The 14,037-nt window shown below is 37.8% G+C and overlaps 1 protein-coding gene across 2 annotated transcripts; it reads right to left on the reverse strand.

Annotated features, from left to right (window-relative positions):
• Positions 1-712: 712 nt before the first annotated feature.
• On the reverse strand, positions 713-13,814 carry PARP11 (poly(ADP-ribose) polymerase family member 11). 2 transcript variants are annotated; one of them, XM_068400477.1, is made up of 8 exons: positions 13,696-13,814; positions 9,905-10,033; positions 9,686-9,806; positions 8,317-8,392; positions 6,691-6,763; positions 6,473-6,603; positions 2,461-2,612; positions 713-2,019 (listed from the first exon to the last, which is right to left on the reverse strand). In XM_068400477.1, exons 1-8 carry the CDS (start codon positions 13,729-13,731, stop codon positions 1,706-1,708), a joined length of 1,032 nt encoding a protein of 343 aa, XP_068256578.1. In that variant the 5' UTR covers positions 13,732-13,814; the 3' UTR covers positions 713-1,705. The 2 variants fall into 2 exon arrangements, with proteins under 2 accessions (XP_068256578.1, XP_068256579.1); XM_068400478.1 differs by lacking the exons at positions 9,686-9,806; positions 13,696-13,814 and having other exon boundaries at positions 9,905-10,017.
• Between the last annotated feature and the right edge of the window lie 223 nt (positions 13,815-14,037).

Here is a 14,037-nt window from a genome sequence, read left to right on the forward strand (position 1 = left end):
AATGCATCTTAGCCCTAAATGGTTTACGAACAGAAGCAAAAGGAAAGACTGCCGTGAAATTATAAATACAGACACCCAACTTGCACAAGAACCACTGACAGGCAAAGATAACAGCACTAAGGAAAAGGAAGAGGTATTTGCATCCACAGTTATGATGCCAGATACGTAGTCATAGTCTGCTTCCAGTTCCATAGGTTTAATATGATTTTGAGCAGACTTGGTCATGCCAGCTGCAGTGCCTTTTAAATGTAATAGATTTTAAACATAGCCATTGATCCAAAAAAGGCCATTAACAATTCCATGACAGACCAATACAGATCATTCTATATCTGCCATAATTATATACTATTTCTATAGGGATTTGTTACTGGTCATAGCCAAAGAAGGAGCCTGGAAAGGCTCCCACTTAGACATTTTCCCTCAAGTGCTCCTTAGGTCCTTTAACAAGGTAAAACACTAGGGACACAATTTCATAGCAAATTGTTTAACTTTTCAGTGCATTTCACCGTGACAGCCCCTTCTTCAGGCTCTTCATGTATTTAGGTACTCAAGTTTTTTCTTTACCCAAATATTGTCTCTTTTGATCTTTCTACGTGTGAAAAATACTCTTTAACTTTACAACTATACCAGTTATGAAAACCTGATCTACACAAGTGTTATTGAAAGTTTACTATTAAAGTGTTTAAAAATTAAAGGATGGCAACTATTGAAATTTTCATTGTTAGTTTAACTATATTATTTCCAGTAAAGTTAATGTAAACATTGTCTTCAGTAACAGCAAATAGACAAGCACTGAGTGCTTCTTAAACCCTGACCAGGCAAGAATCACAGCAGCACAGCTGCATGAATGTAAGTGCATGCACATACATACTGTAACAAGAGGGAATAAGAACTCAGAAAGGTGTTGCTGATATCCCAACACTGAGCTCAACACTTACATACCAAAAAATTAACCACCACAAGAGCTTATGGGCATCATTTCCATCAAAACCAAAGTTCAAATCCTAGTGCAAGGGTTTTGTAATCTTGCAAGTATATTAATAAAGCTTTGCAAGTATACAATTGAAGCTTACAGGAAAAAGTACCTGAAGTTAAACATAACAGCTTTGATGAACTTTATATGTCCTTCATCAGTTTTCTCCAGATGGATTTTTTTTGTAGGTTTAGAATCCTAACTAAGAGACCTCTAAACACAAACCAACATTTACTACAGAACACAGACATACACACATGTGTAGCCAATTCCCCTTGGGTTTTTTTGTTGTTGTTTTTGTTATTTTTATGTTCTACAGACAATCTTTATAAAAGATTAGTTTCATCATATGCATACTATATTACAGGCTTGTTTCTACCACATGAATAAATCACAGAATCACAGAATACTTGTAATATATTAAAAAAAATCAGAACATAAACCTTGCCTTTGAAAACTTACCGATACCCAATGTATTTAAGGCTCACTAAGCATTTTCAAATTTGTAATAGTCTCTACATTTGAAAAATGCATTAGTAAAGTTTACAGATTTTTAAAAACAATTCGACAATCTCTCTTAAATGTTTAATAGCTTCCCTCCTCCATAAACATATGCTAGATTTCTTTCACCACTCTCCTTTCACACTTCATGTTTTTATATTGTTGTCTTTACAAAAGCAACAAAAATATCAAAAAAGACAAAAACAATATTCAATTCAGCTCCTTTCAAACTTAAGAAAATTCTATTAAGTACTCAGGGTAGATTTGGTTGGCATCAAAGATAACAAAGATCTTTGGGTTCCAGGTATTATCAACACAGCTGTCATACAAGTTCACAAAACTTCCATCTTTTGAAGGAGGCCTCATGTATTTTGGATCACCGTTGATATAGTCACCAGTTAATACACGGGCAAGAAACATGACTTTATCTGGTCTATGCAGATGAGGCTGCAGATTCACACCATGAATTTGAAAAGTATCACCATGCTTCATGTCCTCTTTGCAGAAACGACTGGAATATGATGCATCTCTTGCGAAATAGGTCCCTTTCAAATAAAAAAAATCTGATGACATTCTTACCGTGACAGCTTAACTACTATGGCATGTATATAGGTATCAGAATGATGAAAGATGTCTATTCTTTTATGTTCATTAGCAATCCATTTTTTTTTCTACATCATTAGATTATAGCAACATGACCAAATATTTTTAGTGGTAACGTTTTAGTAGGGAGATTGTCTTGTGATCAATACTGTTTTGTTGGGCATCCCTTCCCCATGCTCTCTGGTCTTACCAGCCAGATGTAACAATTACATTCCTTACTGCATCCTAACTTTCTTAATTACACTTGATGTAAAAGCAGAACTATATTAAACAGCTCTTAGATAAACACATGGAGCACATGACAAAGAACATACTATAGGGAACACTTAACAATGTTGAACTCTTAAGACTCCTGAACTGTTGTATGTGACAAAAGTACTTACCTTTTCCATATACAGCAGCATGCATCCCATTTATTCTCCAGTCAAAGTTATGAATACATATTGCTTCTACAAATTCATTACTGGTGCCATGAAATAACATCTGCTCATTAATAATTGGGACACCTCTTTTCTTCTTTAACTGAGCTTTTTTCCTACAGAGACACACAATACAGCATTACAAACATCTGTACAATCAAATTAAGCTACTACTCTGAAAACACTGCAGAGGGGACAGATATAAAACATTCCATACATTCCACTTTCACAAGTGTCTAGATGATTCTAGTTTTTAAACTGATCAGAATTCTCAAGGTACACATTTAGAAATCACACACTTCTGGATGCTGTGGACTATTTTGAGAAGTAATCCAAGATTAGGAAAAAAGATCTTTTATACCAATTTTATAAACATTGTTCATTTAGCATTAGTTTCAATGTGGTCATTTTCTGCAGACACATTTTTAAAAGAAAGGCATTTTTCTCCTATTTTGTTCCCTCCACCTACTTAAATAGCATGGTGGGAGGGATTACAAAATTAGGGGATTATAAAGTATAATTAGCCAGGTAAACCAGCAAAAAATATTAAAAATAAAATTACCTAAATTTTTAGGTAAAATTACTTCAGCATGATCACTTCATAACAGTTTTCTGAATTTATGGTTCACATACTTTCTAAAAGAAATAAGTTGTGCATTGGCAGGGTTACATCAGTCTAAAATTTTGAAAAAAACCCTTATACTACAGGTGAATGTATATTACAGTCTCATGGGCAGAAGGCCATAGCACACCTTCAATTAAAGAACAGATATATTTTCCATCAATCATTTTAAAAGTGACATTCTGTCAGCTGGGTTTTCCTAAGATCCACAGATAATTTGACTCTGGAGCTGTGTCTAAATCACTGAGCTGTTCATAGTTATGATCCCTTGACTGTGCAGACAAAAATATGTCAGAGTGCATCATAGCTGTGATCTTGTCTATGTACCTGAATTTTCTTCCTATAAAAGCCACAGTGCGTGGGGCACTGTGCTACATACTTAGGTTCATCAGGCACATACTTAGGTTTATCAAATTAAGCAATTTGCTTATAACTGGAGTGCACACTTGATTTGGGGAAGTGTTCTCAGGGCCTACAGTTTAGATGTAGTCTGAGGAAGTCCTATCAACCAGGTCAAGGGAAAGAGACAGGCAGCAAAGATTCTTTAGGATATTAATGGCATTACTTTGCAATTATGCATTATTTATCAATAAGTACATTTCACAGAAGTGAAAATCTTGTAGTACTTAGCTTGAAAGATATGTTTATTCTGTTTTATTGTTCAGCTTTTTTTTTTCTCCTCCATTTAGTGCAAACTAAAATACCTATGTCTTGGCAACTTTTTTTTTTTTGTGTCTTTTTTTTCCCCTACAACTGCTTTCCAAATCATGTCAGTAGTAATGTCAGTAGAATCTGAAGGGTATCTGGGAGGTTTCACTAATAATCTCATTTGTGATATTTTGTGTCAGAGGCAGAGAGGTTCCAGGCACTCAAGTTCTACTCTATTAGCAATTCAACAAAACCCAGGAGCCAAGATTCCCTGCATCTTGAGAAAACCACCTGTGTGAGGCAACACCTCTGAGCTAAGGGCTAGTAATGCTGAACATTTGAAATTTTTCAATCATCAGCAGCCCTCTATTGTTGGCTGCTGATCTCTGACAACGTATAAAGGTAGCCTACAGTAACTTCTCTTGAAATAGGGGAACAGAACAAAATTACAGAAAATGTGAATAGTCAATTGTCCAAAAATGTTCTGTAACAGTCCATCACCATCTCCAACCAGTTGATTTAATAAAACCAATTTAAAATAGTAATTAATATGGGAACTATTATAACAGGAAAACATGTTTTGACCACTATAATGATGCATATAATCATTCAAGCCAATGCTCAAATTTAATCACTGACTTTATCAATGAAACAAAACACTTTCTGAAAACCACAAAAGTTTTAAGTAGCAATTGTTCCTCATAAGTATTAGAATATACTGAGCACACTGGGAAGGTGGTTCTGCAGAATGCAGAAATGCCACAGCAGGACTTTGGTTGATTTGGATGTTTGGATGAGTTGGAATGTTTTTCCAACTATTCGAAAAAACATCATCTTAGCGCTTTCCACCAGCAGTGACAAGCTCATCCAGTAAAACAAAACTAAGTTCATCCACCACTCAGAAGGCTGTCATACAGCCAGTCCACTCAGTAAAGAAGAAACCTAAAGCAAAACTAAATGCTCAGAGACATGCTCTTTGTACGTATGCAAGCACACAAGCTCTTTCTAAAGATGGTCAGCAATCTCACTGACCAAACACAGTTTTCTACTTGCTGTAATCCTCTACAACTCCAAACTGAGATGCATAAAACAAAAATATGCTAGACTAAGATTCATCTTCTGTTACTTTCACTTTCCCATATGGGACACCCAAAGAACTTTTAGTGAATTTGAAATGCTGGAATGCCTACTACTTCTTAACATACTACTGGGCAATAATTTCTTCACCAGTGTGTGTAAGCCCATCTACTCCAAGGCTGTATTTTACCCTCAGCAGAAAAGCAGTTAAGCCCCAACTGCGTACACTTATTCTAGCAATTTTCATTGTTACTTGTATTTTTTTGATACAGGAAAAAAGTTTTAAAACTGAAATTACTCTTCTCCATATACTTTTATACTGTATAGGTAGGTACTAAAAAGTACCTTGTTTTGTAGTCAGTCATATGGTGATACTGCAATACTCCTGACGTATGATATTCTAATTCCTGTTCTCAGTTTCGTACCTTGCGAACATTCTAGCACAGCATCCATAGATTCAGCGCTCTTAAATCATGAATTCTACGCAGTGACCAGTCAGGAAAACTGGTACACTCTCCAAATGACATCAGTTCCTAAGCTAAGCAAATAATGTCTTCCCCTGCCCCACTCTGCCATCTACATTGGACACTCCAAGGACATTTACTTTGAAGTCTGCTTGCTACTCCTATTCTCAAAAACTAAGACCGGTATTAAGATGGTATAAACACACCTCTACAAAAATTTATTTGTAGAAAGGTAGATGTTGAAACACTAGGCCAAGCAAATAAGCCTCAATACTTAAACAGGTAAATAAAACCAAATAAATTTGCAATGAAGAGAAGGCTAACTCTCTTAACCAAGAACTTAAATTCATTTCCTTATGCATATTCATGATATAGCTTTAAATTAACAATAAATTACATATCTTTCAAAAAATCATATAACGTAACAAATTTTTAATAGACATCTGCTTAGTTATTTCCTATTTATCTTAGTTCAGTGGGTTTTAATAGTGTAATACATCTTTAAAATGGATTCTGATATGTACTCCTTTTAGAGGCTACACAAATAACTTTTGTCAAATACAACTCCTTAAGACTGATACTATGAAATAAGTGGAAACAGAACTCAGCACCTTCTACTTCTTCCAGGCCAGCACAATATGACGAGGGAAAAGCAGAGAACCTAGAAAAAGCTTCTGTAGCACATTAAACTTAAAGAAATTACATGAATATATGCTAATTGGACAATTAATTCTGTCCTAGGTTTAACAAAGTTGAGAAATTAAACAAGCCACAAATACTCATTTGCTTTGTTCACTAAAAATTAAAATACAAGCCTGTCAAGGAATTATTTTTCTAAAAAGCTTATTTTTGTTCTTACTTCACTATAAGTATCATGGGCATCTACCACATGGACATCCTGAACATCTTTAATGCATTAGTCTTATCTCTGCTACATCTACATCTAATGCATTTCTACAAGTATTACATTTCTGCACCTGTAGAAGCTACAGAGTCCTGAAAATTGAATTTTGAATACAGAGGAATAGTAACTAAGAAAATTTTAAAACAATAAAAAGTAACATTCTCATTAATAATAAAAGCAATTAAACATAGTTCTGCTGCATGCTTTCAAGGTTTGCTCCATTAACAATCCTAAGACTGTTGGTTTTAGAAATAATCTCACCTGCAAAAAAACTCCCACAAGTCTAGATTTTGTATTCTCTTAATTCTTTTAATTCGGTGGCTATCCATTGTTTTTCCAAAGAGACTAGAAACTTCATTATATTCATTTGTTTTCTTTTGCAATGGAATAAGCTGGAAAAAAAGAGGTTAGTACGATTTCAAGTCAATGCATGATTTCATTATCACGTGTTTTTGACCAGCTTGCATACCAACTCTTACCTGATATGGCTCCTCAGTATTTACATTCTCCCAGTGTGAAGGCATAGGGATAGCCTCATTTTCACAGATGAAACTTCAAACAAAAAAAGGTAAAAACACATCATATCAAAGACATGAGGCATTTTCTTCCTGTCAAACTCTGGCTCCGAACAATACAGCATGCAAAAAACCCCCAAAACTTACAGAAAACTACTTAGGGCTTTAATTCAAAGGCTGTTGTCAGCAGATAAGGTCAAAGGCAAGACGTCTTATTTTGTATTCAAATTCTGGCTTAGCTTCTTATAAATAAACCACAGTAATGAACAGTGTTAATACACCACCTACCCAACAAAAGACAAACCAGAAGAGATGCTCAGAAAGGTCCACAGCATCAGGAGAGCAACACTAATTTAGAAATGTGAGAGTGTAGATCTAGCCTGAACATTCCAAACTATCACGAATTACAACTAGCCTAAGCCTCTGGAAACTGAGCCCTCATTTGAAGTATTTAAAAGCATCATGTTAGAAATACACACCTGAAAATTATAGTTGAATTTGTTTTTAAAAAACCCAAAACCAAACCCTCAAAAAAAAGTGTTTTAAGCATATACACCACATACATAGCAGCTTTTAAGCCTTAAAACCAGGACTAAAAGAAGTAATCTCCTGAAAGTGAAGAATGGTGTCATCACATGGAAAGAGAATACTGAATGCAATTATTCAAGAAACAGAAGAACAAAAGTGAATTGCCACATTATTGCATGCGCTCTTCAGCAAATATCCATTGAAAAAACAGTTGACACTTAAAAAACCCACACCTTCTTGAACGTCAGTGTAAAAAGATTGCTACTACATTTAGTACAAGTGCCAAATTTCTTTTTGAAAGTATAACCAGACTACAAATCAGAACTAAAATTACTTCTAAGAAACTATTTGGGGAAAAACCCCCACATATTCAATATAGTCAGTTTTACCTGTGGTAGTATCACTGCATAGATCAGTTTATTGTTTAGTGAGTACAAAATTTACATCAGCACAGCTTTACGTCCAATGACTGATCAAATGGTAAGAAACTTACAATCTAAAGCAATTAGACTAATAAAACAATCTGGCTGTTATGATGCAATTTCTTGTAATTTCAAATAATTTTAGAGTAAATGATTAAAACATACAGGCAAGAAAATATAACTCAAATCTTTTTTGCTCTTACATTATTTCTAAATAATTTATGAACTCATTATTACAATGGAACAAACTACTCAATTTTTTGCTGCTGCTTCTTCACAGGAACTCTGATTCAGCAGGTATTTACAGCAAGGGACTCCAATAGCTAAAGTCAGGCACAGCTTTAAGAACCTTGCCAAAGGATATCAGTATTCAGTATGACTTGCCTCTCACACTATGAGTTCCTTACTTTCTCAGAAAAAAAGATAAAAAACAAACTAAAAATTCTTCTGTCACTCTTCTCCTCTGAAATGTCTTTCTTCTTCATTTGACTAGCTCTCCCACCTTGGTTCACCTCTCAAATTGTTTGATGCAAAAAGTAAAAAAATATAAACAATAAATATAAAACATATTTTGGTTTCATTTTACTTAGAAGAATCAGGAATAAAATAAAAATAAGGAGTCTTCCTTTTATTTCCTTACCTGAAAGTACTGACAGAAAAGGGAGCTCGCTTTATTGGACGTTGCTTAAGGGTACTTAGGTTGGTTTGTTTCATCACTGAGCATAAAACAAGAGTTAGGATGAAAGTCTCTGGAATTCATCTATAGCATACGAAACATTTACGTGTCATTTTTTTAAATACCATTACTACACCCAAAGCTGCCTGACAGGAATTCCTATTTCAACAATTAACAAATCAGCATTTTTGATAAATGTTTCTAAATACTGGCCTCAGAATCACTGTCATTTATATAAGTTGGTAAAATGTGCAAATACCATACAAACAAAACATTTATTGTTAAAATACCCATCTAACATTCAGCCTCACTAAATCACTGGCAAAACTTCCACTGACTTTAATACAACTAGAACGACAAAGCATATTACTACTATCCTTAATGCAAGACATCATGACCTACAAACAGTAACATAAAATCATTCTTTAGCATTTCCATTTAGAGTTTCTATTCCAGATGCAAAACAAAAGTTTTTAAAAACAGATATTTAAACACAAGTAAACATAAAACTCCCTGTATTGTTATATACCACTTTACTCCCAGTATGTTGCCGTCTTACCCAGTCCTCACTTTCTGTATTTGAAATACTATTATTTTCTTTGATTTGGAAGACGCTTCTACTTAAGCATACAGCTATTTCATAATTTAATCAGAAAATTAACAATCTATGGAAGGAAAAGTTAAAAAAAAAAACAAACCAAAACAAAAAACAACCCAGGAAGTCATCAGACATTAGAACACACCTTTGAACAAAGGACAGATTAATTTATAATTAGCTACATGCATTAGAATCCTGTAATATTCTGTAATTTACAAGCATGGCATATCTGAGATGTTTACAATCTACTAGAAAATCCTTTTGCCTATCTCCTTGTTATTCTGACAACAGAACTGGCTTCAACTACCTGCTGAATTATTAAATCACTTTGATGCCAATATTTTGCAGAAAGCTTCCTTCATATCAAAGTTTCTTATACAGACTCTGAATGGAAGAGGTTTTTTCAAGCTTACAAGCAGTTGCACATTAAAGAAAAAAGGTTCAAACTTCCCAGTCCCACAGATGTATGCTACATATCACCTACAGCTGAGGTAAGCGGCAGTAACAGGATGGAGTGCTACTCATCAAGACATGCTACTTTATAAATAAACTACACTAGAAAATGTAACAGGGCAGCTGCTTCTAAGAACTCCCGTGTACTTGCCAGTAAAGAAGACATTTCCAATCACAAGTTTTTGCACTAGATATGAGGACCATAATTTCCTGAATGAACAAATGAACTGGTGTATCTGGCACCTTTTATTATTTAAATTTACTCTATGCAAAGATACATACCTGAAAAGTCCAGCGTGTAGTTAAATTTTGAAGTAGTAAAAGAAACAGAACCACGTGGGTTTGTTCGGAAGCTCTTTTCAATATCTTCACTGCTAACAGAGCAATGACTGTTTGAATCAGTCTTCAAAATAAATGAAAAAGCGCATTTAGACAAATTCAGCAATAGGTAGTTTGATGTATGGAATCCATCACAGCTAATATAACTTCATAGGTATTTACCTGAAACATATGCCATTTACCACATTCAGCCAAATAAAACCAGCCCCACTGGGTGTCAGAGGTATCCATCTCTTCAACTGAACTCTCCATCTTTGGAAAAAAATCTTCTGATGTTCTTTCAAGCACTTCCTGAAACATTCACGCACATACACAAAAAAAGTTGGGATACTATTTGTAAAAGTGCATTATTTGAGAAATTCATAAAAAAGCAAAATAAAGTGAATTTGCAATACTTAAAAAAAAAAAAACCCTGTCAGGCTGAGGGCAGATTTGTTTTCTCTTTCAGAGAAAAATTCTCAATTTGCTACCTATCCAGTATTATCCTTTAAGTTAGTTAAACATTTTCAGAACTCTCTCAAATGTCTGTAAGTGTGCCACTAAAGGCAAGAGCTATAGGTTTCATCAGATCAAAGAGAGGTGCTAAATTTCATACTGATGGTCATATGAGCAAGGCCATTCAGATATACAACAGGCCCTGAGTTACATACCACTCAGGAATAAGGTGTTGGGGTTACATCTGATAGCTTGATGAAAACATCTACTAGGTACTCACTAGCAGTGAACAAATCAGACTGGATACCAGAAGTTCTTAGAAAAAAATTTAAAAACTAATACAAAGAATATAATTATTTAACTGCGCAAGTCCACAGTGCGTTACTCCTCAATACTGCATCAAGGTTTGTTTCCCCCACTAATGCACCCACTTAAAAATGATACTCTGTACTTGTAATTACAGAGAAGGTTCACACCAAAAGCCAGAGTGGCTTCCACACAAGCAATGACTACCATAGTTGAGGTTCTGCAGGATGGAAGAAAAAGGACAGAGGAAAGGATATGGCAGTGGTCTACAAAATCATGACAAAACTGAATAGGGAGTAACAAATCACATTTTCTTCCAACATAAGGAGGAGACACCTATCAAAGGTTGCACATGCCAAGTTCAGAACAAGTGAAAGAGAAACTTCTTCATAGAACAGATGGCAATCTATGGAATTCCTTTTCATGGTGTGCTGTGGATGCTGCAAATTTATGGAAGTTCAAAAAGCAGCTAGACAAGTTCAAACCTACCAAGAGCTATGCTGGAATACCTTTAGAAGAACAGTCCCTGCCAGGTCTCAGCTCCTTCTTCATTCATCAATAAAATCCTGAAAACCCTGAAAGTACTCCACTCTACTTGCATATATCTCCTAACTTGTCAACTCTGTCTCCCACACCCGCCAAAAGTGAAAATTCTAAGTAGGCTCGGGGGGAATCTTTCAGAGAAAGAAGCCTGCCCTGCTCCCAGAAAAGGTCAGCAATTCATCCACTCTAACTACTTAACCAAGACTGGCACTCTTCCCAACAATTTCCTCAACTTCCAAGGAGTGGAACAACACCCTCCAGCACTAAGTTAAGTCAATGTCCAGTTAATATCCTGGATGCTTCAGTTGTTTCCTGGACACTTCCATCCAGAAAAAAGTAGAGACCTGAAGAAGGCAAATACTGGAGACTAGAAGTAGGCACCAGCTGGCCAGTGCTACTGGGACAGGAGTTGAGAGCGGAAGGTACTTCTTCTAGCGCTACAGAAGGCACTTCTAGCTCTACCCTTCCCCCTTATTCTTCCCAAGCTAACCCTCTGGGGTTGTTTGAAAAACAATCCCAGACACCTCTGTGTGGTAATAGCTAGAGACGGTATTCTAATGATCAAAAGCTCCAAAGGGCTACAAAAATCTAGATGCTTAGAAAATGGGGGAATCAGAAGTGGACCTCCACAACATCTCTAAAGTGCAGAATCCAAGGGCAAACCTAGTTTAGTACAAATGGAAGCCTACCCAAGGCTACATACATGGATAGCTGCCTCAAGCTCAAGCAGAACTACACTAAAGGTATATCAGCTGCACGGAAAAATATTTTGAAAGAGAGAAGAAAACTGTTCTCTATTTCAGAGGGCATCTGCCAACATCTCTTCTATTCCTCACAACACAAAGTCACAGCGCCCACATTCGGTTGGTGTTAAAGCACAACTGGCCAACATCTTTTGATGATAATCTTTCACCTTCAACTTGATTCTTACTCTCAGATGAGTATTTGGCTATGTTTTCTCTTACAGAGAGAAGGCAGAGGTAGTCTACGCTTTTTTAACGCTAAGAGGAAAGCAATTCAGGCTTTTTTGGTAACGTTTGGTTTCCTCATGTTCTCACTAAAACAGCCAGACCTCAGCTCCTTTCCGATGTTAGTTCAGGGCCTTGAATCTTATCAATCAGATCAGCAATGCCTTTTGAACAAGTTACAAACAGAGAAGGCATGTTCATCTGTGCCCTGTCAACACACTTAAGATTCCTCTGGGGGCAACACAGCCTCCAGAATAAACCATTTACCAAGGAGACATTCCCATAGCTTTCAAAAATGTTAGATTCAATCCACGTGTATTACCTTAGTCACAAAGTCTAGTGTAAGGAGATAGATTCCAGGATACTTAGAAATACAGAAGAATGACCCAAAGGCATGAATATGTAAAGTCATAAAAACAAGAGAGCTGTTCTCAAAGGTGATACAAATCCAAAATGCTTGAAGGAAATTACTCAACTTACTGATGAATTTAAAGTCAAACCCACACCATTTATAAGGAGCAGGAAGCTTTTTGTCCCAAAACTCTGAATGCATGCACAGTGAGCAGAAAAATCTCAGTGGGTTTTTCTGGATGACAGGATGTCAACTATCAAAGATGCAGCAATGAGGATTTTATTAGCAATGCTGTTGCTAACAGGCAGCCTCTCAACTCCCATTATTTCTACTGGTCCAGGAGTAACCAGAACAACTGAAACTATACACAATTACTCTGACAGCAAAAACATCCTCCTAAACAGGATGAATGTTCTTTGCGTGTTGTGCTGTGACTGAATGTCTTTACGATGACTTGTAATGCATTGCTTCATTTTTCCACAGGTACTTTTAAGTTTGAATGATAAACACGCTTTGAAGTGCGTAGAAACACAGAACGGTTTGGGCTGGAAGGGAGCTTTAAAAATCATCTAGTCCACCCCCCTGCCATGGGCAGGGACATCTTTCACTAGATCAGGTTGCTCAAAGCCCCATCCGACCTGACCTTGAATGCTTCTAATGATGGGGCATCCACAACTTCTCTGGGCAAGCTGTTCCAGTGTCTCAACACGCTCATGGTAAAAAATACAGAGGCAGCCTGATGGGCTATTCTGTCTGCTTTCTTGTGCTGTCTGCTTCTACTTGGCAGACTGTGCTTTATTGCCAAAGACTCTTTTGCCAACAAACACCAATTTTGTATAGTTCCCTGCTGGGAACACTAGCAGTGCTCAGGGCTTCTCTGGCTCCTCCTTAGAGAACAAGGCACCTGAGCAGGAGACTTGGCTGAGGTAAGAGTGCAGGGCTAGGGAGGGGATGCGAGAAGGCAGAACAGCATTAGCACTAGTACGGGACTCAACGTGAAATGACAACACCCTCCGCAGCTGTATCACTACCTACCCCCTTTGTGCTGCAGGGCACCACCGTTGCAGTCACCCCCGTTACCCCCCTCCAGAGCTGATCCCATTAGAGCTCAAGGACAGGACACGGCGGGGTGGCACAGCACCAGCACCTCTCCATCTGGGTCCTAAGCGTCCCCAAAGATGGTGGCCTACGCCCCCCAGCCCCTTCCCAAACCCGGCAGCGCGCTCGCCGGCGGGGGCGGGGCGGGAAGGGAAGCGGCCTGCGGGGCGCGCGTAGTACGGAGACGTGCTGAGGAGAAAAAAGACGAAAGGAGCGGCCGTTTCCCCAGTCCCCCTCCCGCCCGCACTCACCTCATCGGCCGCCCACCCCGGGCTCGGTCCCCACATGCTGCCCGGAGACGGGAGTTGGGTGGGCGTGTGTGGGAGGGGTGGCACACGGGCCGCGCACAGGGTACGTCCCTGCTTGGCCTCCGGGCACTTCCGTTACGGGTGGAGCAGAAAGGGGCGGGGCAACAGCTGTTATAGGTCGCTCTCGATAGGCTCGTGACACAGAGGGGCAGGGCCTGGTATGCAAATCTGCAGCGCTGTCGGTTCGGTTCGGTTCGGTTCGGTTCGGTTCGGTTCGGTTCGGTTCGGTTCGGTTCGGTTCGGCTTCGTTCCCGTTCCCTGTCGTGCTGCTGGGTGGTACCGGGT

Source organism: Nyctibius grandis, chromosome 5 (genome assembly GCF_013368605.1).
Source record: "Nyctibius grandis isolate bNycGra1 chromosome 5, bNycGra1.pri, whole genome shotgun sequence".
In the NCBI taxonomy this organism is placed as follows: Eukaryota; Metazoa; Chordata; class Aves; order Nyctibiiformes; family Nyctibiidae; genus Nyctibius; species Nyctibius grandis.

Bases quoted from the DNA above. Each gene is read 5' to 3' on its own strand.
- PARP11 (XM_068400477.1), bottom strand. From the start codon at position 13,731: ATGTGGGGACCGAGCCCGGGGTGGGCGGCCGATGAG. The intron at 9,807-9,904 runs GTAAATACCTAT...TTTATTTTGAAG, and splicing joins GTAAATGGCATATGTTTCAG to ACTGATTCAAACAGTCATTG. The intron at 8,393-9,685 runs GTATGTATCTTT...TTTTATGCTCAG, and splicing joins CTACACGCTGGACTTTTCAG to TGATGAAACAAACCAACCTA.